At 44.6% G+C, this 23,787-nt stretch overlaps 1 protein-coding gene across 4 annotated transcripts in view; it reads right to left on the bottom strand.

The window, feature by feature from the left end:
• Positions 1-23,787, bottom strand: part of sbf1 (SET binding factor 1) — a 53,182-nt gene that overhangs the window by 8,114 nt on the left and 21,281 nt on the right. Inside the window, exons 6-34 of one of the 4 annotated variants that reach the window (XM_070853480.1) lie at positions 20,944-20,973; positions 18,781-18,886; positions 18,460-18,592; positions 18,184-18,292; positions 16,713-16,826; positions 11,594-11,671; positions 11,175-11,288; positions 10,912-11,040; positions 10,532-10,630; positions 9,946-10,153; positions 9,534-9,646; positions 9,230-9,379; positions 8,734-8,802; positions 8,381-8,542; positions 7,902-8,167; positions 7,322-7,494; positions 7,158-7,231; positions 5,449-5,641; positions 5,233-5,360; positions 4,951-5,126; positions 3,296-3,432; positions 2,560-2,767; positions 2,276-2,472; positions 1,783-1,920; positions 1,593-1,688; positions 1,262-1,336; positions 585-757; positions 320-496; positions 78-179 (exon numbers count right to left, since the gene is read on the bottom strand). In XM_070853480.1, the coding sequence (XP_070709581.1) occupies positions 78-179; positions 320-496; positions 585-757; positions 1,262-1,336; positions 1,593-1,688; positions 1,783-1,920; positions 2,276-2,472; positions 2,560-2,767; positions 3,296-3,432; positions 4,951-5,126; positions 5,233-5,360; positions 5,449-5,641; positions 7,158-7,231; positions 7,322-7,494; positions 7,902-8,167; positions 8,381-8,542; positions 8,734-8,802; positions 9,230-9,379; positions 9,534-9,646; positions 9,946-10,153; positions 10,532-10,630; positions 10,912-11,040; positions 11,175-11,288; positions 11,594-11,671; positions 16,713-16,826; positions 18,184-18,292; positions 18,460-18,592; positions 18,781-18,886; positions 20,944-20,973 (3,927 nt within the window). The remainder of the gene's footprint in view (positions 1-77; positions 180-319; positions 497-584; positions 758-1,261; positions 1,337-1,592; positions 1,689-1,782; positions 1,921-2,275; positions 2,473-2,559; positions 2,768-3,295; positions 3,433-4,950; positions 5,127-5,232; positions 5,361-5,448; positions 5,642-7,157; positions 7,232-7,321; positions 7,495-7,901; positions 8,168-8,380; positions 8,543-8,733; positions 8,803-9,229; positions 9,380-9,533; positions 9,647-9,945; positions 10,154-10,531; positions 10,631-10,911; positions 11,041-11,174; positions 11,289-11,593; positions 11,672-16,712; positions 16,827-18,183; positions 18,293-18,459; positions 18,593-18,780; positions 18,887-20,943; positions 20,974-23,787) is intronic. The other 3 variants (XM_070853483.1, XM_070853482.1, XM_070853481.1) reach the window with 3 other exon arrangements.

The raw sequence follows: 23,787 nt of genomic DNA, 5'->3' as shown, positions 1-23,787 counted from the left end.
CACACACCGGAGCGTCACGCCGAGCCTCGCTCAGAACACTCTGCACTGAGCTTTAAGTTTCTGTGTATGGCTCAAACCTGTGTGGTGACGTCCCAGCCGTCCTCCAGGCTGACCATGACCGATGAGCCAGTATCCAGAAGCTCCACCACCAGGACAGACACCTGCAGCACCCTGTGGAGCTGCACACACACACACACACACACACACACACACAATTAATTCAGTAAAAATGGCACCAAATCACTGTCACTGAGTTGGGACAGTAAAAGTGCTGTCCTACACACACACACACACACACACACACAGGATGAGCACTAACCAGAGCCATCCACTCAGACTCCTCCAGGCAGCGCAGGAAGCTCATGTTGGGGTCAGAGGTCGAGGAGCTCGGCACACAGGCCTTCATCAGCTTCTTGAAGCTGTTCTTCACCTGCCGCACGTCACACACCTCGATGGGAACCACCTCCCACTGCTGGAATGAATCCTGCTTCCCTCCCTGAACACAGCAACAACACGTTAGTACTGCTAGTTCAGTTAAATGCTCTAAACACCATGTATATAAAAAGCTGCTAGTGACTAGTTACCTTGAGCTGAGCCTTGTCTCCGATGATGTAGAGGTAGGCCTTCTGCTGGCGGAGGAACAGCGCCTCGCTTGGCCCTCCGTTGGGCTGAGGAGACTCTTTCCCAGCCAGACGCGTCCCCACGTCTGGGTTGTAGGCACTTAGGCGCCCGCTGCCCCGAATACTGCCCCATTTACCTGCAATGAACACACACACAAAGTAGAGTCTTGAAAAGAATCATGAAAACTGAACTATCAAACCCCATGTGGAACGAAAAGATCATTGCAGTCTATTAGGAAAATAGTCCTCTAAGACACACTTGTGTGCAACGCCCACCACTGCTAATAGCCATGCTGGTAAACAAGGCAGAAGTGACTGGAAATGACCCAGTCCAGTTTGAATACATCTAAATCAATGACAGCTACATTATGATGAAATACAGTCGGCTCGGATGGCTGCTGACATTCAACAGAGAGAAGAATCAAACAGGAAACAACGAACAGGACGTCAGACAGCGGCGCTGCAGAGGCAGCATGCACACACAGCAGCTCTCTGATGAACACAAGCAGTAACAACAGACCATTAGTCTGCAGACACAGCACATTATCAGGAACCACAGCAAACACACTGACGCTACTGTTAAAGAGATCTGATTGGTTAGACAGGAGTGGAGGGCAGGGAGGGGGCGTGGCCTACTGTACCTCTAGGAGGGTTCCTGGCCTTGCCAGACACTTTGGGCTGAGAGAGGGAGATGACTTTCGCCCTTTGACCCAGAGCTGAGGTCAAACGACAGAGATGGCCCATTAAACAACAACACACCACATAGTAGAGGATGGTTTCACACACACACACACACACACACACACACACACACACACACACACACTCTAAACATGAGCTACGACGGGTGCATTAACTCATTCATCCTCCTCTTGGCCTCGAAACAGTTCACACATTTGGGTTGAATCCAGGATTGAAGGGACAACTACAGAAACTACAGGAGCAACATGGAGACACGCAGATGAGTCTCACCTCCTCTGCTGAAGGTTCCAGGAAGATCCTCCTTGGTGCCCATCACCTGCTTCATCAGAGCGCCGATCTTGGGCTGCCTCAGCTTATCTGACGAGTCTGTGGACAGAACGTAGAGGCGTCAGCTCTGTGAGCCTAGTCTCTGGGATGCCTGACAGTAAGATGGCACTTAAGTGTGTGTCAGTCCACCCACCGGAGGTGCTCATATGTGTGGAGGTGAAGCCGCTGAGCGTGTTCCTGCCACTGCTCTCACTGTACGAAGGCATGGAGCTGATGATGGCCTGCAGGTATTTCTCCTGCTCCAGACTGGTGGAGTCTGCCTGGGAGGGCACTGCACAGCAACGAAAACACAGCACACACGTCAACAAATCTTTGTGTTTCAGCTAACTATTAACTGATCATTTTTTTGTTGCAGGTCATTTTTTGTGGCATTTAAGCTGCAAACGATTACACTTCTTCCTCTTTATTTTGGACAAGGGCATTTACTCCTCATCACTAGGGTAAGACTAGCAGTTTGTAATCATTAGCTGTGACCCTGGTACTCCTTTCTATAGGTCCGCCCTCCCCTAGCTAGCATTTAAGGAGGGGTGAGGAAATGTGTGGAAGTGTGTATGAAGCAGGGCATTCCTGAAAAATAACCAAGAAATGATCAATTGGATGCCTGAAATAGATTTTAGTTTTTTTACCTGCAGCTGGGGCATTCGGAGACTTGAAGAAGCCCACCACCCCTTTCGCGTGGAGGCCTGCGGACCGCAGCAGGACGGCCTTGGTTCGCGAATTCCTCCAGCAAACCACAGGGAAGCGATTCTGCCGGTAGCAGCGGCAGATTCTCTGGATGGTCGTGTCAGGGATGCTCTGAGGCACAATCAGCAGGCCGGGATAGCTGTGACACACACACAGACAGAGTCTTAAGCACTGAGGAGATGCTGTCCACATATGACTCTCACCCCTCATCTCTGTGTGTTCTCACCTCCTGCAGACAGTATACATGCGGTTGACAGTGGAGATCCTGAAGGGCTCGTTCTTAGAACGAGTCAGGCTGTTACTGAGCGTGCCCAGACCAAGGCGCTGGTAGTCGCGGCAACAGGCACGCTCCACAACGTTACTCATGGTCTGTCTGTCAGATGAGCGGATGGTGGAGGAGAGGGTGAGGGAGCTCTGGTCCACTTCTTCAGAGACTGGAAGCACACGAGAGAACTCACTTTCTGATGCTGAATGTACATTTAACAGGCAGTTCAAACACTGACAGAAGTAGAAATGAATGTTAAAATGGAAGCACTGAAAGCAACTGAAGTTTCTGAAGTGTAAGCACTGAATGAAGTGTTGAAACGTACGCGTTAAAAGATGTTCACTGAAAGCTGATGAAGAATAAGGGGGGAAGGCAGTGAAAGTGTCATTGACATTTAAGAGATGAAACAGCTGAAGTGTTGGTTCAGGTGTAAGTGGTAAAACTAGCTCAGAGTTCCTGCCCTGATGACAATAGTAGGTGACATGTAAACAGTTACTGGCTGTTGGTTGTTATTTAGTTGTGTAAAATCTGGAAGTAGTTGAGCTGTAAGTTGATAAGTTGGTAAAAGCAGTTGAAGTGTAGATCATAAAAGAGCTTGAAATGTATTTTAAAGTTCCAAAGTCAGCAGCTCTTGTCTCTCAGTATACAACAATGTCAAATTTGAGAGGGCCTGAAAAGAGCATACAGCTGTGATTACCTGAGATCTCATCCTCATCCAGCTCTGACTGGAAGCTGCTCCTATTCTCCCAGGTGGGGGGGGAATACTTCTTCCTGGTCACATACTGCCGGCCGATGGTCCTCTTGGCAGTCTTCACCAGGTTTTTGGAAAGCGTCCTGAGGAAGAAAAAAAAAGAAGGGAAAGTTGAATATTTTTAAAGTACATCACTGATTCAACAGCGTATCCCATTCAAAGGCACTTGGCATCCACTTCCTGTTGGGTCTCTTAGGACAGAGATGTGCATTTAGACTTGAAGCAGTGTCCGACTCCAGCTGACAATGAGCTGAGTTGCTGAATTTGACCCAATGCATAATCGACAGTCATGAATTCACTGTTGTGTTGCTGGTTTGGCATGCCACGCACACACACACACACACACACACACACACACACACACACACACACACACACACACAAGAACGCACGCACGCACACACACACGTACACAAACCGCAGAGATGGAAAGAACAGGGCCAATAAAATGGCTGCCACATTTTCAACTGATGAATTATTCAAAGCCTTCTCTCATGCTCCTTCTATTCTCCAGAAAAGAAAGAGGGTGAACTCTGTATGTGTGTGTGTGGTCAGTGTTTCAGGGTGGAAAGGGGCATAAAGAGGGGACAAATTCAAATTGTGGCTAGACAAAGACACACACCAATAAATGTATGAAAAAGACCGACATGAGCCTACATGACACACACGCCACTTTGACTCAAAAGATGCAGTGTGGAGGATGCAGAGGTGAAGCTCAGAGGGGAAATGTAACAGGATGCAGTCAGTGGGAATTAAAAGCTGCTTCCACTCGCTCCAAGACCTGAGAACATGTTTTCACATTCAAGGCTTAAAGCTCTGTGTCGTGTCAGAGGTGACTGCACATGTATGCACACGAATCGCATAACATGCAACACTTTAGAATGAAGGCACGGCCTCATTCGGTTTGTTACGGTGCATTCACTTGCAGGAAAACCTTCCTTCTTGTGTGCATAATGTTTAGGCTCATCCAGCGCAATCACAGGGGAGCCAGGCTTCAGCTTCAGCTACAGAAGGAGTCTGCCTTTGTGCAGGTTTGCAGTGACATCAGCTGAAAATAGTGTTGTAGAAAAACTTGAAATATCAGAATCTCAATCTGGTGTACTTTAAGAGGACCGAACCACTGCTAGAGTGCTGGTTAACAATGTCATTTTACCAGATTTTAATTTTAGTTGTATTTCTGGTATTTTGCATCACATCCCTACATCTGGTTTGACAAAATATGTTGGCACACAATTCTTTTTTTTTCAGAAAGCCAAGTGCACTTTCCCTCTCATGTCATTAATGTTGTTGCTCCACTTTTTTTCCCCCCTTATGAACTCCACCATAGTTCACTTGAATGAAAACATCTGAATACGTTGCACACTGACTGTGTACCACCTTCAGCCTGGTGAAACAGGGCCTGAAAATCCTACAGCTCCAGGTTTAAGAGAGTAGCCTGGTAACGGCTACAAATTTAGCTGATATTACAGATGTGAAGTATCATCTGTCAGTTTCTTGACACACTAGTGCACGTATTGCTGATGGATGGTTCCTTCAAGCAAAACTGCAAGTTTTCTTTGTGTACTCATGAATCTATTCATTCTACGTGAATGGGTCCTTACTTGAGCGACTGGTTCTTGTCCTTGGTTTTGTGCTCCACCACCATCTTCCCACACTGACCCACAGTGAAGGCGAAGGTGCCCTGGACGTGCTGAGGATAGCGCAGCTTGTGCATGTGCTTCCTGAAAACCTCAGCCAGGTCTGACGCAACCTCCTCGTCAAACGCAATCTTCATCAGCTACGGAGGACAGAGAAACAGTGAAATCAGAGAGAACGAACAGTAAACAAGAAAAAGTGCAAGAGGGACTGGATCTTTGTGAAAGGAGTTGAAAAGCTGAGAGTACCTGGAAGGTGCAGGACCGGAGCTGTAGCCCCTCCTGGACAAACTGGTCCATGGGTAAAGTGACTGAGATCCTCTTCTCCTTGGTCAGAGAGGCGATGGGGAACGAGCGAGTCACCACCTGCTCACCCACTGCAGGAAGAGAGCAGAGTTCAGAGGACCCACATACCTGGCACCTTTTCACCCCTGTGTTTGTGTGTGTGTGTGTGTCATCTCTCACCCAGCGGGTCGGTGGGCGTGCCCTTGAAGATGAGCCGGTAGGTGGTGAGGAAGATGGCACCCTCAGCAGGAAGTAGAGGTGGGCCTCCCATCAGCCCTGTGGCCTCCTCACGGCCGTCAGGGATCAGGTGGACCCGCATGGCGTCCATCACCAACTCCTCGCCGGGCAACAGCATCGGCCTCAGCAGCTTGGGCTGCACGGAGACAGAAGACAGAGAGGAGGAAGATTAATGATGCACGTGAAGATGGGGGATTCAGACTGTGGCGCTAGAAACATCACTACTCCTACAGCCTGGTTTAGACATTGAGGCCCAGAGGGATAATGAAGATATACAATGATAACTAAAACAAAGCTCAATAGTCACCATTATTTATCTATGAAATGCTGCACTCAATAAATGTGCCCCTACAATAACCTAACCTACAGTAACCTACAATAAAACACGAGTAACTGTACGGCCCTACAGTATTTACTGTATATTTCAAGACCAAACATCCACTCCACTCAAAAGAGTCTCATGCTTTCAAAACCATGCTGAGGTTACTGGATGACCTGACTGTTTGGGACATTTAGACAAAAAATGACAGACGCTAATGTTGAAATTGTGGTATTAGTGTTGCATAACACACACACGCCAGTTGATCTGGGGTGGTGGGATTTTGGCAGAGATGATGTTACAAATAAAAAAAGATAAATACACAGAAAGGAATATATAATAATATTCATTTGGGTGTGTTTATGCGATGGAGTGTTCATTTCATATTTCTTAACAAATACAAGGACTGTCGTGTTTCGAACAGTCCCTGAGGAACCACAGCTTGATTACAGGACTCTCCTTTTCAGACGAAGAGGCTTCTGTGGGCTGCTGAGCCTCTCTGAATACCAACAGTATGAAATAGGACGCTGGCTTTGTCCTCTGGCCTCTTGCATCACTTCCTGTCCCCCAGAAAGGCCTGAGGAGCTTCCTACGGAACTCCACCTCTGATAACAAATGTATTACAACTCTGGTAACCTCTTTCATAATCTGTTACACAACACCTAATGTTATACATGTCCGCACGGCAGCTGCAGTCACGCAGCAGAAAAAGAGCACAGTTTCCTCTGTAGGCACTTAACTGCTCAGACCCCAGTAGCTATAAACTGCACAGAAATGTTTTTGTGTTTCACTTCAGCCCAAAATATCCAGTATTTGAATTGACTCAGCCTGTTCAGGACAGGAACCTGCAAGCTATGGAAGGTAATTCTGACAGGACATTAGAGGGGAGAACAGCGATGGACAGAAACCTGCTCAAGTGCTTATCGGGGGCTGAGCAGTTACATGTTTCGCTCACAAGTCTTTAGTCAAATGACAAAACTTGTTACATCAGGCTCAGCGTAGCCCCGTCCCTCCCCAACACACTGCACGCAGGGCTAAAGGCACCCTTCAGACTGAAGGCACTCAGCTCTGCAGGGCCTCGAGGAGCTAGAGGAGCCAGGCAGAGCTCCACCGGGTGTCAGAGACCCAACGGCACAACAAGGGAGAGCAATCACCCAGCATGCACTGCTCAGGCGTGCTGTAAGTCACACGGTTCTGTCTCTGGCCGACAGACGTACCTGCCATGACACTGTGAGCCTGAGATGTAGGGATTGGTGGAGAGGGGAGTGGGCGGGGCTGGCTGGGGGTCTGCGGGGCCTTTGTCCAGTGGAACGTAAAAATAGGAATTGGTTACCTTTTGGATCGGAGGCAGTCTCTTACTCTCCCTGTGGACTGCGTCTAACGTCTCGATGTGCATCTGAACAATATCTGCAAAAAAAAGGAAAGAGCGATGAAGATGGAGGACAGAAGGGGCAGACTCTCTGTGGTACAAAGAGAGATCAATGAGAGTTTCCATACCTGGTATCATGGTGTGGAGAGCCTTAAGGTGCTCGTTGGTCACGCCACTCTCATTACACACTTTGTCAACAAAGCGATTAATAAAGCGCACCACAGAGTTAGCCACGTCTGAGCTCTCAGCGTCCTCGAAGCCGCTCTCTGTGTCATAGCTCTCCGCCATGCTGCCTGCAATACTACAAGACAAGAAAACTCTTGTGAACATTTAACTTTGAAATTATGAAGCTGGATTTAGAGAAGTGCCTTGGTACAAAACAAGCTTTGCATCCTTGTTGATGTGTGTGAATGTGATTAGATTTTACATTAAAACCACCCTCCAGCCCCCCTTTACAAGTGTAGGGAAAGTGAATGTATAAACTGGGGATAGAGAAGCCACAGTTGACATGTTTGATCGAAATGACGCACATATGGGTTACATCTAGACCTGTATATGGTTCTGTATATGTGTATAGATTATGGCTGGCTGTGATGCAATGACAATGACCACTTCCTTACTTTTGAAACCAGACAGTGTGACCGTATCCTTCACAGGCCTGCCCATATCGGTTTTTAAATTCCCACGAAGACCGACAGCTGTTCATACCTGTTTGTGACGTAGCTGTTACTGACGCTCTCCACGTCCCCGAGGCCGGAGCTCCTCAGCAAGCGGTTCTTGCTGGTGTCCAGAGGCAGCAGCAGGTAGCTCATCCTATTGGCGTAGTGGATGGCCTGGCTGAACACCGTACTCTCCTCCTTCTGCACACGCTCCGCCTGCATTTCCTTGCTGAGGGTTGGCCACAGCCGGTTCTGCTCTGATGCCAGCTCCAAGGCGCTGATTTCCCTCCCACTTCCTGACCCATCCTGCTGCTCCTGAGAACAAATCAAAGACGGTTCATTAATGATTAATCACCGTAAGACGAGAATGACACTCTGCTCAGCAGGTTGGGAGACTGACTCATTAATCTGCTCGCTGTGGTGGCATATTTCTTCCAAATATTCACCAAAAGCTTTTTTACAATGTGCATCATTCATCTGTTCTTTGTTCAAACTGAAACTTAAAGTGAATTGAATGCAGAAGCTCACAGAGTTGTTCTGCTGCTCTCCATCCTCCGTCTCCAGGTACAGAGCTCTGATGTGGTTCTGCACGTCACTGTAGAACATGGACTCCCAGAACTGCATTGTGGTCCACACCATGTGCTCCTGTACGCAACTGTAAGCAAACTGCGTGATGCCTGCACCCAGTTTCTGTCAGAGGGATTAAGGGAGAGACTTTTATGAGGGAGAGAACATTCAGAATTGGAGCATGTATGTTCAAACAAAGACACCCACCACCTCAAAACAACTCTCACCTCAAGACCCCCTCACTCAGAGAACACTGGATCTAGTTAAATGTGGGCAATGTGGAATGACTGTGCTGATACTGATTAGAAACTTACTCTGCAGAAGGCTGTGACCAGTGGAAGGAGGGCAGCTGCAATACCGTGTTCATCTATATGCGAGCAGTCCTGAACAGAAACACATAAGCAATGACTTACAAATCAGAAGAAGAATTATATTCAAAATATACACGAGACTAATTATGGGGCCATTCAGTGTATCTGCCTAGCTTTAAATTTTGTCCTCTGAATACTGCACACATTTAAACAGCACACATCTATAATTAGGGTTAGAGAGTTAATACTTAGATCCTATGTTTCTCCTTTTGCCATCCATCTAAAATTACAGAGGTGATCCATTTTTGCAGTCAAAGATCAAGTCAGTCATTTTAAAATGTTTAATAGTAGCTTCAGTGGTCCACCTGCAGTGGACTGGCCAAGATGTTCTGCAGTGCCACATTTTCTCCTTTGCTACCCTTTGTTACACAGTCTTGTCCTCGCCTGAAAACACCTCCATGTTTTCCTGCCTTGTCATGCCAAATAGTTGCAGGCTCACCTGTAAGGTGCAGTTCATCATTCGGACGATGTAGTCGAACTGCTGGTCGTCCAGCACAGCTCGGTTCTGTAGGACGTGCTGATTGAGCTCCTGGGTCAAACAGACCCGGGCTGCCCGACCCTTCAGCGCCCGCAGCACAGCTGGCATTAACTGGAACAAACACAATCAAACCAACAGTACAAAATTAGGACAAAGAACACATTTTGAAAAAACCTAGCTAACACGAACTAACGAACTAACCTAACTAGAAGCAGAAATGACCAGAGCGTTCGGTTTCTGCTGAGTAAGTATAGGCTGCTCTTACCTTCTTGGCCTCCAGCATCTTGTTCTCAAAGATGTAAGTGATGCAGTTCCTGACCACCTCCAGCCTGCGGGCACTGTTAGCCATCACGTTGCCGTTCCTGTCCACGATGTCTCCTGTGGAGATTTAAGAGATGCGATGAGATGTCTCATTCATCACTGCACCGAGGAACTTAACCCCATTAAACACACACTGTGAGACGTCCGAGTGAAAAGCTCAAACAGGAAGTTTAAGGTGAAGAGATGCTGAGCTTGGCTTTGGTAGCTGCATTAGAAAAAATGCTGCTGCCTTACAACAAACTTTCGTCAAGTGTTTTAATTTCAAATGAATTTGATCCAAACCTTTTTCTAAGACCTGGAATTTAGCAAATTACTAGTTTCCACATAAACACAGTTTCAGCGCCTCCCCAGCTCACCCAGTGGGGGCCCAGATGGCACCATGCCCTTGAGCTCCGCTTTGACCACAGGAGGCGCAGTCTTGAACCTGGCAGCAGCGTGGTCGATGAAGAGCTCCACTGCAACATCGTCCAGCCCAGGGAAGGGCTTCTGGTTCTGGGCAGTGTTCTGGCTGTTTTCTGACGGCCGCTGGACTTTGTGCATCGCCACAGAGGGATAAGGATTCTCCTAGAGGGAGGGAACGACAGAGAGGATGAAGAGAGGACAAAGAGCAAAATTGGTGAGAAACAAAGAAACAAACAAAAACAGAGCTGTAGGAGAAAGTTGAGACATAAACTGGGCCAAAATACTGAGGCAGAAGAGTCTCATGAGAAGAAGGAGGACACAGCCGGGCGGACAGGAAACCAGGATGAATAAGTATCAATCAATTAATCAATCAGTCTTTATATATATAGCGCCAATTCATAACAAATATTATCTCAAGACTCTTTCCATAAAGAGCAGCTCAGACCAAACTCTTTCAGAGACCCAACGATTCAGGAATGAAGGATTCAAGAATCCCCACATGAGCAAGTAACAAGTCATTCTTGTCATTAGAGAACATACATTTTTGAAGAGCTTCTCAGCCAGTTCCTTCACGTGGTTCAGGACTTTGTGTGGACAGGCCTCCTCTTGTCGTATCCGCTCCACCTGATTGGCTACCAGCTGTGTAAACAAGACAAAGAAGGAGGCTTATCTTTCATACATGAGCCACGTAAGTTCAATTACCCCCAGTAAAACAGTGATCATTTATCTTTCACAAACTGGGATGAATCAGTGAACAGGAAGGGGATGCACTTCTCATGGATCCACACAATGTGTTTTAAATCTTCTGTTGGACTGGCCAGTGGGACACGGATCTTATCACTGTCTCAAAGTTCTTTCGCCTTGCAGGCATCACATTTGGAGGTGAAACATTCCAAAACATTGAGCTGTGACAGACTCACGTCATCAAACAGGTCAGTGGCTCTGTAAGGAGGCCCTCTCTCTGACACGAAGCCTGCAAACGCCATGCCATCCAACACCTTCATGAGGAAGTCATCCTCTGTCAGCGACCTCTGACCTAGGAAGGCAGCCTGTGGAAACACACGGCACTCTCAGCTGATGCTGCTCTCATTAAGGAAACTGAGCACACACACAGTCAACCTCTCCTTGAGCACTCCTGCAGTCACTGTTTCTCTTTAGAACACACTGATTATTATTTGCAGACCTTATGGAAGCGGATCACTGGTTCTGGGTGAATGCGGATGATGTGTAAACACCAGCGATAGCCCTGGAAGAGCTGAGCGAACAGCCACAGGAAAACTCCCCGGATCTCCTTATCCTGAAACACATGAATGAATGAATGAATGAATGAATGAATGAGTCAAGGTAGGGCCAACACATGCATGCACACATACACAAAGAGACAGGACACGCAGATTAATCCAGTTACAGTTTTAACATTTTCACACCTTTTTAGTGCCAAAACCTAGGAGTGGCAGTATTTGGACTAAATTTGGCCAACAATTTTGGTTCAGGGTAATATGAGAAGAGACTTTAACCTTGTTAAAACCTTAAAAAGAAAGTGAGACTTTCTGGAGCTGAGAGAAGACGGCCGGTTGACAGCAGACGGGGTGTCTTTCTTACCTGGATCTTGAGTGCGGAGGGTTGCGTGGAGACAGGGGGAAAGGCGTGATCAGCAACTTCCAGCTCTGGATCCAAAACCTACCACAAACATGAAGCCACCATCAGTCACTAACCAAGCTCTCATCTCCATTCTGCTGTAGCATCAGTGGAGAGACCATTCAGGAACTCAGGGAGGTCTAGTGATTTCTTGTGACAGCAGACCAGCACAAACTTATCACGTGTGGCCTTGGATAGGATCAAATCACAACGTAGTGAGTTTCAACACGGGTGCAAAGAAGTGAGTTTCATAAGATATCTGTTTACTTCTAATGTCATTTTATATTTATTTGGGACAAACTCAACATTGCTGGATTGTTTCACTGCACTAACCAGAAATCAGCTGTCAGTTAAACTGAGTGGAAATTCTTTATGCTACGGGTGGTAGCCATTTTTAATATCTTAATAACTGTTTTACTCATTCTTTTAAGCAAAAAACATGAACATTTGAAAAGCCCAGTCTGCAAACACTGACAACAAACGTGACCTTAGAAACAGCCTTTGGACTCGGGAAATTACATTCGTTGAGCCCACTGTAAGCAGAGCGCAGCAGCTAAGCCCTGCTTCACGGTTGCTGCCCAACATCATCGTTCCCACAACCTTCAGCCCATCAGCTTCTACCTTTCTCAGGGAACATTAAACAAATGACACATTGGCTACACACATCCCTGGATCAGTTATCCAGCTTCTAGGTAATCTCTCAATATGTCCCGCTTCCGTGAGGGAGGTCAGTCCCACCTATGTCAGCTGATCGGACCGGCTGATACCTTTGGGTCTGTTTGGGTCATCGGTCCTGAATTGCAGCTACAATCCTTCACTTTCTAAATCTGTGGTGGAGTCCATACATACAGCTCAGCCCCCTAACAGTGAACTTCTCTTTGGGTCTTTCCAGGTCTCATTCCATTCGTGCAGAGCAAGGACCGAAACACACAAGAGTCTCTAGGTTAGGAGCCAGCAGGCACACTGCTATTTGTTAGATCAACTTATTTTAAACCTTGTCATCTATGCCACCAGTCAGTGGGTCGAGGTTCAGTGTCTTGCTTGAGGACACTTTGACACAAAGCTGTTGTAGGCACAAAAAACCTGCTCTTGAGATTGTAAGATCTTTTTTTTTTTGTTTTTTAAAGGGGACAGTAGTTCTGAAAGTGGGTTTAAAGGTCCTTTCAGGGAATTCTTTTTCAGCAGACTGAGGAGGATATTATTGGATCTGGACCATGTAGAACAATGACAGGTTTCAATCTGAACACGGCTGTCTCACCATGACATGACGCAATTATACATCAAAAACAAGAACAACATTCTTGTAAAAAGTTTCCATGAGACAAAATTCAATCAAATAAGGGTTTGTGGTTTATTTTCTTGCGCTAAGTCACCTCGTCAAATTAGTTTAAATGGCTTATTTTTTCACAAGAAACAGAGGACATCAGTGTAGATAAAACCCAAAGACATTAAGACAGTTAAAAGGATATCATAAAGATAAAAGAAGCACATCCCTAGGTTGTGCACTAAGTACTGAGGCTCATCTTGTGTCTGTGTGTTAGGATGATGGTAAGATGGGGGGGATTGCAGGGGAGAGCTACAATGACTAATGCGATTAAGGCAGACTGCTGTCTGGGCCTCTCAGAACATAAACTATTGATCCAACACAACAAATGGTGAGAAGGTGGACCCGAGGAGGTGGATTATCACTGAGATGTTGCATTAGTTTGAGGATAAGAGTCAGATGCAGTGTTTGACAAAGCTGACTTCATGTCCAGTCTGCTGTTTAGTAGTATTAGCAGTAGTCTTTAAGCACGCTATCATTGTTTTATTTTCCTCCAGATGAAACACAAAGTCAGAGAAAAATGCCTCCATCTCTATTCTGGGTGAAGAGCTGACAGTAGATTTACACCATAATACACAACGATCACACGCTGGTGTTTTCAGAAAGCTAACTATTCTCTGACGGGACAGTTTTACATTTTTATCCAGGTTGCATTTATCATTGGTCTAATGTTGCTGCAGAGACAAGGCAGAGAATATGAGAAGAACTGAGGCTTTTTTCAATATGCGGGAATTTAACATCACTATTATTTCGCTTTTTCAGGGTTAGTATAAGAGAACGTGTAGTGTCATAAAGACGGCAATATAAAAACCTGGAATTATTTGGCTGGATAACATTATTTTCCATGTTTTCATTGGGCCTTTGTGATGCAATGACAATGCTTTTCTATTTGATGTCTGCAGATGGAGACGGTATCCTCAGCTGTTATTTAACAGGACAATGCATTTCTACAAATATTTCAAATAGGATGAGAGTCCGTGGGAAGAGCATGTTTGATTCCCAACATTTAGGCTCCTCACAGCATCCAAATATATATTTGGCTGAGCAGAGCTGAGACAGAGCAGTGAATGCCAGCTCCAGCCTCTCCCAAATAAACACATCCTACCCTCAATGACATCACATCTCCAAAAACTCCAATACTGTGCAACCAGCAGAAAGGAAAACTGTCCTCCGATCATTTACCAGAAACTCATTTTACGATGACTGAGTGATTAATCACACAGCATTGTGTTTTATACGTGACTGCAATCATAGCTAAAGCAAACACACCAGACTATCCATGAACAGATGACTTGGCAAAGTGCACACAAGGAGGATTTTCCCACAACTGACTCAAACGGTGTAATCAACATAACCAGGAGCGATCCATGTCACACTCTCACATGTCTGCCTGAGAACTGATCTGACTTTATTTTAAGCAGTTGTTTTTTAGTGTTCTGAAGAGCTACAGCGGTAGAACAAGGATTCAGGTCGTTCCCTTCAGAACAAGAACCAAGGCAACAAAATGTTCCATCACAAGCACATCTCAAATGTACTTAAAGGATCACAAGTATAAGCATTGGTTCAATAGAAAATGGCCACTGAGTGGCACATTGTAACATATTAGATTCATTAATGTGAAAGCAACATTTCACTGTTGTAGCTGCCTGAGGTGGAGCTTGGTCTGACTACTTTATATACAGCGTCAGACTCCAAAGGGTCACAAGGTAAATGTGAAGGGTTGTGAGATGATTAATAGGAGAGGAAAGATACTCTGCTACACTTATTTTAATTGAAGAATTACTCTTTTTTTTAAATTAATTTGTAGTACTCCTTAGGCCTTTTCTCTAATCTTTGCTTTCTTGTGAAATATCAAATTATTTCACCTCTTTGAGCATCAAATCATTATTGAAATGAAACAATGTGAGACGTTTAAAGGGGAAAGGTTCCTTTGGTGGAACAGCTGACAGCTTCTAGGCATCTGAAACGTAACAAGGGGCCAAAACAGGACACTGCTTCTTTTTTTTTTTTTTTTTTTTTTTTTTAAGTCAGACAACCAGTGGTTCCCAAATGCTTGGGAATGTAGTAAAGAAGAAGTATGAAGTAGCAGAAAATGGAAATACTTGATTAAAGTACAAGTACCTCACAGTTCTACTTAAGTGCAGTACTTTTTCTTGACAGGGACCACGTCAAAAAAATTTAAATACTTGAAATCTGATGCATTATACAGAGATACAGCTAAAACCTAACTTGGTACATGGTATTTACAGAAAAGTTGTGGTTGTTTGATTAGTTGATTACGAATGATGGGACTAAAATTGTTGGTTGATCTATCTATCAGTCTTTACTCTTATAATAGTGAGCAGGTTCTTAGACTACTTTCTTGGTGTGATAAATTCCAAATTATATTATATTATAGTTTTTTTTTTAAGGCAGTAAAAGCATAAAACAGGAAGTTAAAGGCTATTATGAGTGCTATATAATCTTGTAAAAAAACAATTAACCTAAAAGTCTGTGGCACGTGAGCTGGCAGACCATCAAGACAGCTGAGTGGATAGCACCCATATACCTGTGTCAAAAAACTGAGCATGTGTCAGAGGTGCATCTGCGACACAAAATCAACGTGACTAAGATCCAGACAAGGCCAGAACAATATTCAGATGACCCCTTATTATGTTCTACACCTGACTGCAATCATAATAATTTACAGTTTATTTAATAAATTGATCGTAAACTGAGGGCAATTTCCTGCAGCAGCTCCACTGTGATCAACATACCTGACAACAGATCCCACTGTCTTACAGTACGGTACCACACACGCTGTGAACAGTGCCAACATAGGGAAGCAGGGGGACATTATGGGCATTTGACAGATGTCAATAAGGTAATAAGGAAGCTGGAAAATCATTTGTTTACACACTTGAACAGATAAAAAAGCATTTCTCAGAAGGGGCTGGCACTGGACTACTGGAAGGGGCTGAAGCTGCAGGATGCAGAGAAGTGATTGATATGAGCTGGCATTATTTGAAGTGCTTGATAACAACACAATAGTGCAGTGCAGGGATAGTCCGTGATAACACATTGTTGTGTGACAGTTTATATATGTTTATAGCTACAGCTGAGTTGGCAGCATCACAGCTACAACTTCAACTAAAAATTAAACCCAAAGACTTCGACAATATTTAAAATATTTGAAAGTATGGTAACAAAACAAGAATAGTTTTTTAATGTCTGCATCTCCCAGTTTAAAGAAAGCACTGAAACATTTGTGGGACTTCAGTGCAGCTGACAACAGGTCATTCTTAATTCATTATGCAGCCCTGAACACAATGGAGGACGTCATACAATATGCATGCTGTATGTGACATTATCAAATTACTTTGATGCTGTCTGTATTTTGTATCTGTTACATACATTCAAAGTTGCAATGAACTTCTTTTATGTGTTTAACAATACCAGTCCGACTTACAAACTACAAAAATCTAATCCACTACTTAAAACTTGCAAAAAAATGAAAGAAAAAAAAAGAAACACTAAAAATTCAACCAAAACCAAAACGAAATCCGCAAAATATAATGCAAAGTAATAGGAGGAAAACATCTCTTAAAACCCTTCCTGGCAAACCATAAAGCACCACTGGAGAATTTATTGTTTGGTGGAAACCACCCACTGGATGTTAACGATTTCCCACCAGTGCTCAGTAAAATGAGGTGTGTATGATGTGTGTGTGTGTGTGTGTGTGTGTGTGTGTGTGTTCAGAGCTCAGGATGCAGCTCTTACCATGGAGAGCACAGTCTGGGTCTGCTGGAGGAGCGGCTCAGGCAGCAGGGAGATGTGGACACACTCAGGGGTTGTCACTGTGCCTCCGTCCAGGTCAGCGATGATCACATCCAACTGAAAAACACACACACGTAAATGCAGTTTTCACAGCTTCCGAGACTGTTGATAAAAGTATAGCGGCAGGACACACGAGCTGATTACAGCCACAGAAAGGCCTCATCTCCGTCAACAGCTGCTCATTACAGGACGCCAGCGGTCAAACAACAAAACACACATTTACATTTTAGTGCAGACAGCAGGAAAGGCTGCCCAGAGGATAACCTCTGACCCTGGCTCATACATTGATAATGGATGTGTGCCGACTGTACAAAACACAGTGTCTCGTTGTGATTGGAGACAATGGCTCCATCAGGGTGGCTCAGTCCTGGGCACGTAGCAGCATAAGGTCAGGTCAGACATCTCCGACAGGAACGTCCAATACACTCGTCGGGCTTTAATAAGACAGCAGCTAATTACTTTCTTTGATCCCAAGATGTAGACAGTAATTATTGTCATATATGTATATAATTTATCTTGGCAAGCTTTGTAAAGACTGCTGTATTAGAATGTGTACAGGTAGGCAGGTAGCAGCAGGGGCAGCTTATTAAAAGAGAGATGAACCATTGCTTAGTGGGTCAGTGAGACTTTACATGAAACACATGCAATCGACTTTTGATTGCCATGTCAGAGGAGCTCAGAGTATATGTAAGTATATCGCAGGGTTTAATAAACACTGGGTTCACATTTCTTTCCCACAGCTAGAAAGAAGACAGCTTCCACACAGTACATGCTGTTCTTCTTAATGATGCTGGTTGTTTGTTTATTGCTGATGGAGTGGACTGGATGTAGTTGGCATTCTGTCCTCCAGCTGACTTTGTGGTGCCAACATTTTCTGCTGCTTCTGTTCAAAAGCTTTTTATATTCTCTCTTTCAAAGTGAACTGCAGAACAATCTCCTGTAAAACAATATCATGGAGAGGGATGAGAGGTGCTGGCTAAAAAAGGGCTGGTGGTGCTGTGTGGGGGAGCTCCAGTTTGGTGGTCATCACTTTTACATGGAGGTTCACACGTGTCCATTAAAGTTTGTCTTAAAACACCATCAACACACCCAAATGCACATTTTGTGAGGTAATGGTTCCCAACTTGATTATTAATGTACAGTAAGTGATGGGGGACAAAATGCCATCCTTGTCTTGTGCAAATATGCATCCAATCCTCAAGAATAAAACTTTAATGAGCTGTGAGGACTGGAATTAGAGAGACGATGCCCAGACTCAACCACAAGCTCTACACTCATGATCACACACAAACATCCTCTCTCTTTTTATCTGTGTGTCTGGACATGCGACTGTCTCTGGCTTCTGAGCTCCCCTCATCTTATCCAAATATATTTACACCAGTCTCTCAAACCTAATACGGTGATGCAAACTCACCAATTCTTGTGTCTCCGAGCGAAAGAATGAATTGACGCCGATGATGAAGGGGGTGGGAGTGCTCAGGACCTCTAGCAGTTTCCCCGGCAAGATGGGGACATAGGTGAAGCTGAGAGGGACAAAAAGAGGAAGAGCTTTAGCACATCTGTTATCAACTAGACTCATCCTTCTGCTTTTCCCCTTAGATATTAGATCAAATGTGCACTGAACTTAAACAGAACACGAGAGAAAGATTTAAAGACTGAGACGGGGAGAGCCTGAGGAGTGGGATCACACCTGTATTTGAGGGGGAACATGATGGCCAGCAGCCCCCTGCAGGCGTCCGTTAGTCTCTGGTAGCTGCTGGACAGGAACAGGATCTTGTGTTCCGTCAGGGCAGCACAGAACAGATACAACACATTGACTATACCTGAGGCAGAAAAGAGAACAGGCAAGGTGTCACAGGGAGACCAGCACACAGGCCAAATTCATGATCACATGCTATTCCAGCAGAAGTGCAAGTAAGTTATCTGGTTCAACAAATAATCTAAAATCTGATGTGATTGAACATCATTCCGGGGTCTATTACTCTCTTGTTACTGATATAACTGCCCGTACCAAGCTGCCTGAAGAGCTGGGCCACACTGCTGCCACTGACGGGAAGCGAGTCATCAATGGGGGTCTGGATAACTTGCCGGTCGCCAGCACCTAACGTTATAGTCCTCTATAGATTAAGAGAGAGAAGGAGAGAAAAGAAGGATTGAAAAGGGGAGGTGAGAAAACCAAAGAACAAATGCTGTTTTGCAGAAAATCAGGGTTAGACGGCGTGGTTTAATCACAGTTGTGTGTGTCCAGAGAGCAGCGTGAATCAGCGACAGAGAGACAGACAATCCCAGAAGCTTAGCAGGTACATCACAAATAAAACACAAGCCATTCCAGCTGATCAGGCCATGAATGGAGCTGGGAAGGACTCCATGCCAACGACCTTCCTGCAAAACAACACCAGCGCCACCATATCAATGAGCCTCTTTGGGAGAGGTAAATGCCAGCGACATGGCAGGTGTCATGCGCAGGCGATTTTTTACTGCAGTCTAATGTGAGCACAAAGGGAAAGCAGATCAGGGGAAATCTGTATGGATGATTCATTTAGGCCGTGAAGTATGTCCTGGGATAAAACATCTCCAACATTTGACACTGTAGAAAAACCTGTCTATCTGGTCTGCAATCTGTGAGCGTCTTTCTTAAGAGGTTAAAACAGCATCGATAATGCTGTTAACAGGATAAGTCTGGATATCTGACTTCCTCTGCACGGTGTCACAGATTGAGTTTATAAAAGTGGAACTCTACTGTGCTCCAGACAGAGAACAAAGCCAATAAATATCGATTTGCGTGTGGTTTGGATAACAAGCGTATCCGGGAGTATAAAGAGGGATCATTTAGACTGCAAAAATATAAATCTATACAGTAATAATACAGTACAACTAAGCACTACAGCAGGATGTGCTGATGTGGATCAGGTTATGTTTTACTGGTTAAGCCCTCCACAATATCTAATGAGAAATTTTCCACTATCTATGTTCATCAGCAACAATTCACATCAGAGTATTTTCTTGCCGAGTTTTCACGATTCACAAACCAGCATGACTGGATCTGTGATTTGTTTCTGAAAAAGACCTCCGTCTGACAGCAGTCAGTATGGCGGTGTGTGTGCTAGGCTAGCTGGGAGGGGGAAGTGCAGCATTATTTCATGCTCTCTACAGCAGCAGCAATAGCGTCAGCAACCATAGACGAGCTGTCAGCGATGCCATACCGTGACCCAACATCTCATCATCAGGTGTGTTCAATTCAGTTTGGCTTTTGAGGTTTGATAATAAGGGCCAAATACACAAAGTGTTAACCTACACGGATGGAGAAATTGGTCAGTTGTGGGCTGGAGGTCAGCATCATTTTGATCACTAACCTCACGGCTCTGCTGTAGCATCTTCATCACTGTTCTAAATGAATTCTCATCATTGGAAGGCTTCAGACTTTGTTACCAAGCTATGGCCAATAATGCTTGCTGAGGAGTAAACTAACTGAAGGTGCCAACCTTTAGTCAGTTTATTAAGATGTTGCCAACACAAAGTCAACTGTTTTAATCACTTTATGATCTATAAAGTTGTAGTGTGTTTGTAAGCAGATAACTCCTCCTGTGGACAGCCATGAGTGGAGACAAAGACTAAACATTAACAAACACTACAAATGTACTTATAGCTGCATACGACTACATTGTAGTACAAACTGTAATCGTGATTTCTGCTTCCCAAGGACTGTCAACACGGTAGAATGCTCCCCTGAAAAGCTCATGACATACTGTACCTCTGTACCTGACAAAGAGCCAATCAGGGCTCGATACCCTGTACTATTTCTAGTGTCGTCAAATAGATATTTTAAGTGAGCGTTGTCCAGTGTTGACAGTCATTGGGAGGCAGAGATCACAATTAACAGTTTTACACTTGATTAAAACATCACTCTTGACTATGTATTGGCTCTGACGGTGCAAACTTTGAGCTGGTTTATCAATTATAAGCTGTGAATAGAGGCTTGCATAAGATATGTAGTGAACATGAATGATCAGTTGTTGGTCACATGTTGAGTCTATATCAAAGCATTCTGATTGGTTGTCCTTCATAGAAGGTGTGCGTGGATTGGCTGAAGGGATGGAGCGGGTGGAGGAAAGGAAAGCTGAGAAAGCTCCGAACTAATTGGTGGCGAGGGGAGAATGAAGTCAAGCTGGCGTACCAAACTCTCCTCTCTCTCCTCCTGGCCGGGCTACACAAGCACCCAGCAGAGAGACACACACGCACACACACACACCCCGCAGGATAAGACACAGGTTAGAAACAACAGGAATGAGGACACAGAAGGCCCAAACTCAACAACAATCTGATAGTAATGTCTCAGCATGGCAAAACAAGGACACTGCACAGACAGTAACATCATGAACATGGACTGCGAGGTGATGGCTGTGTAAAAACATAGGATGAGTGCAACATTAGAAATGAGAGATACACATGCAAAACAAAGAAAAGCCATCGTTTAGCATTTGGCAGCACGAGAACAGCAACAGATGATTCATTATGTAACTTTACTCCCAACTCAAAATACATACACAGTGAAGGAAACAACAGTATAATGCTCCTGAGTTCATTTGAAACATAAAACAGTTACAGCAGTCATTGAGGGACACGCGTATGCAGATTCCATTACTCTTCCTAGTGCAGGTCACTGTAGGTCTCTCTCTCTCCTAACACAGGGGGGGCCTCACTGAGCACAATGCTGCCTTATGAGAAACTGGAAGTTAAAATGATGCTTTATCAGAAGCTATCTGATGATCTGAAACTGGTGTAACACTGGTGTAATTAGGGAATTTCTAAAGCTGAGGTATTTCAAAACTGATGCAGCTGACTTTTCCAACACCATGACTTGTTTGCAAGCCAGAATTGATACTGGAAACAACGCTGGTGTTGAGATCAGCCTCCAACCCCAAACGGGTTGAGTGAGAATGAATGCGTGTCTTGTCATGTGTTTGACAAGAAGAGGCAATGACCTTCAGCAGAACAAGGGCAACTTTCAGTTAGAAGTGACTCTTCTCTCAGGTAGGCCTTCAAGTTGTGTTACTCCTGCATCTACTTCTGTCAGACAGAGCACTCCCAATGTCTGGAAACAGGGACAGGAATTCCCTCTGTCACACACAAACTGAAACATGTTCCTGTAATAACTCAGTTACTAATGGATGGTAAGATTCCATAATAAATACAAGTCACACACACACACACAGACACACACACAGGTCGAGGTCATGTACAGATAGCGGGGGTTCAAGGGGACTTGACGAGAAAGGATGGATAAAAAGCCACTATCTTAGCACTTCTGTGTTAAAGATGGTCTTCCTAACCACAAGGCCACCCTCTGCTCTGCTTTTGTAATTCACCACTTCCCACATCAGGCCAACAGCCTGAGGTTCACTTCACATCAGGGTTGAGTAAACTACTCCCATAAATGACCGGACTGTTGTTAAATCCTGCTGGTCAACCGGTCCTCATCAAACACTTCACTTATTTCACAATGCTGCACATTTCTTTTAGAGAAATGTGGACAGCTTATTCGACATGGAAACAGGCAGCCAGGGGTTACATGGCAGAACCTCAGAGCCCTTTTGGTCACTCAATAGTCATCGATGTGACAGCCTGCCCCACTACTAGTGCATGTACATGTAGCTGAAAAGTGCACACATCTGCCCCCCTTAGTTACTGTTGCAATGCCTGTCAAGCTTTCTGTTCTGAAAAGGACAAAGTCACAGTTTACACTGATCATTTTTAATGTCAACACACACATACACACATTTCATTAAACAGTATATAGGGTAAAATAAAAAATAAACTACCATCCAAACTCTTTACTTCTGCCTCATGTACACTATCCCTCATGTACGCCGTCCCTCATTACACTAATTACAGTTGCTATGCTGTGCTTGGACAATCAGCTGAGATCCAAATGTCTTCCAATAGAAATGCAAAACTGTTTGAATGTATATTTTTACTGTAAGACTACATCTAGTAAGACATTGATGTTGTCTGGATTTACGCTGAACTTGGCAAACTCATCATTTCATTTCATTTCTAACTTATTTCAGGGTTCTATCAAGCAAAAATGTTTTGAGTGATGTGCAGCTTGGAAGAGAGGGTTTCAAATTTAGTTAACATTTCATATGTAATGTTTGTGTCTGTGTGTAGACACACACATGACAAGTACTCAGCAACCATTTACCATTTTCAGCAACACATATTCACAAACATATAAGATATCAGTCCCATGTAGGCGATGCAGAACATTAGAAGACTTCCTGTTTTGTGCGTGACAGTATGTCTACCGGCAGAGGTGATTTCAGTGTCACGCTGCTAGAGTCGTTCTGCTCTATGTGATTGGACAGAGGCTAATGTGAACACACACACTCTGCTGTAATGACAGACATCAAGTGAGGCTGATAGAAACCTCCCCTGTGATTAAACAGTTATAGGAATGTGTGCAACTCCCGCCATCCTCTTGATTTGGAAGAAGAGAGCTGTTTGTGCTTGGCTGGATAGAAGCAGCGTAAACTCTGTGAGGGCCACAAAGAGTTGGTGTTGGTTTGAGTGAGACAAACTAGAAGACTGTGTGTGTCTTCCATTTTCCATTACATTATAAGTATCATACAGCTCTATGATGAAATCACTGACAACACAGAATCCATCAGTGTGGTAGAGGATGATAAAGAACTGAGCTTCGCCTTTGGCCTGTGTTTGTGTTTTCAGATTTGTGTTAGTGTGTGAGGAGAGCTGTGCGTTAGCCTCTGCTGTTTGGGTCTGAATGTGTGTTAATACTGATTAGATCTGATTCTCTCTTTCAGACGCCACGCTGCCCGGTAGGAAGCCATCTGCCATCCCATATGGTCACCAGGCAACTGAACTACGACCTGCACAGTGACAGATTTGAGTGTGTGTGTGTGTGTGTGTGTGTGTGTGTGTGTGTGTGTGTGTGTGTGTGTGTGTGTGTGTGTGTGTGTGTGTGTGTTTTAGAGTGAAGAAACAACTTGAATGTAATCAA

The sequence above is a fragment of the Pempheris klunzingeri genome, chromosome 22, assembly GCF_042242105.1.
Source record: "Pempheris klunzingeri isolate RE-2024b chromosome 22, fPemKlu1.hap1, whole genome shotgun sequence".
Classification (NCBI taxonomy): Eukaryota; Metazoa; Chordata; class Actinopteri; order Acropomatiformes; family Pempheridae; genus Pempheris; species Pempheris klunzingeri.
Note: the sequence above shows the minus strand (reverse complement) of the source record. Positions and strands in the feature narration are given on the sequence as shown.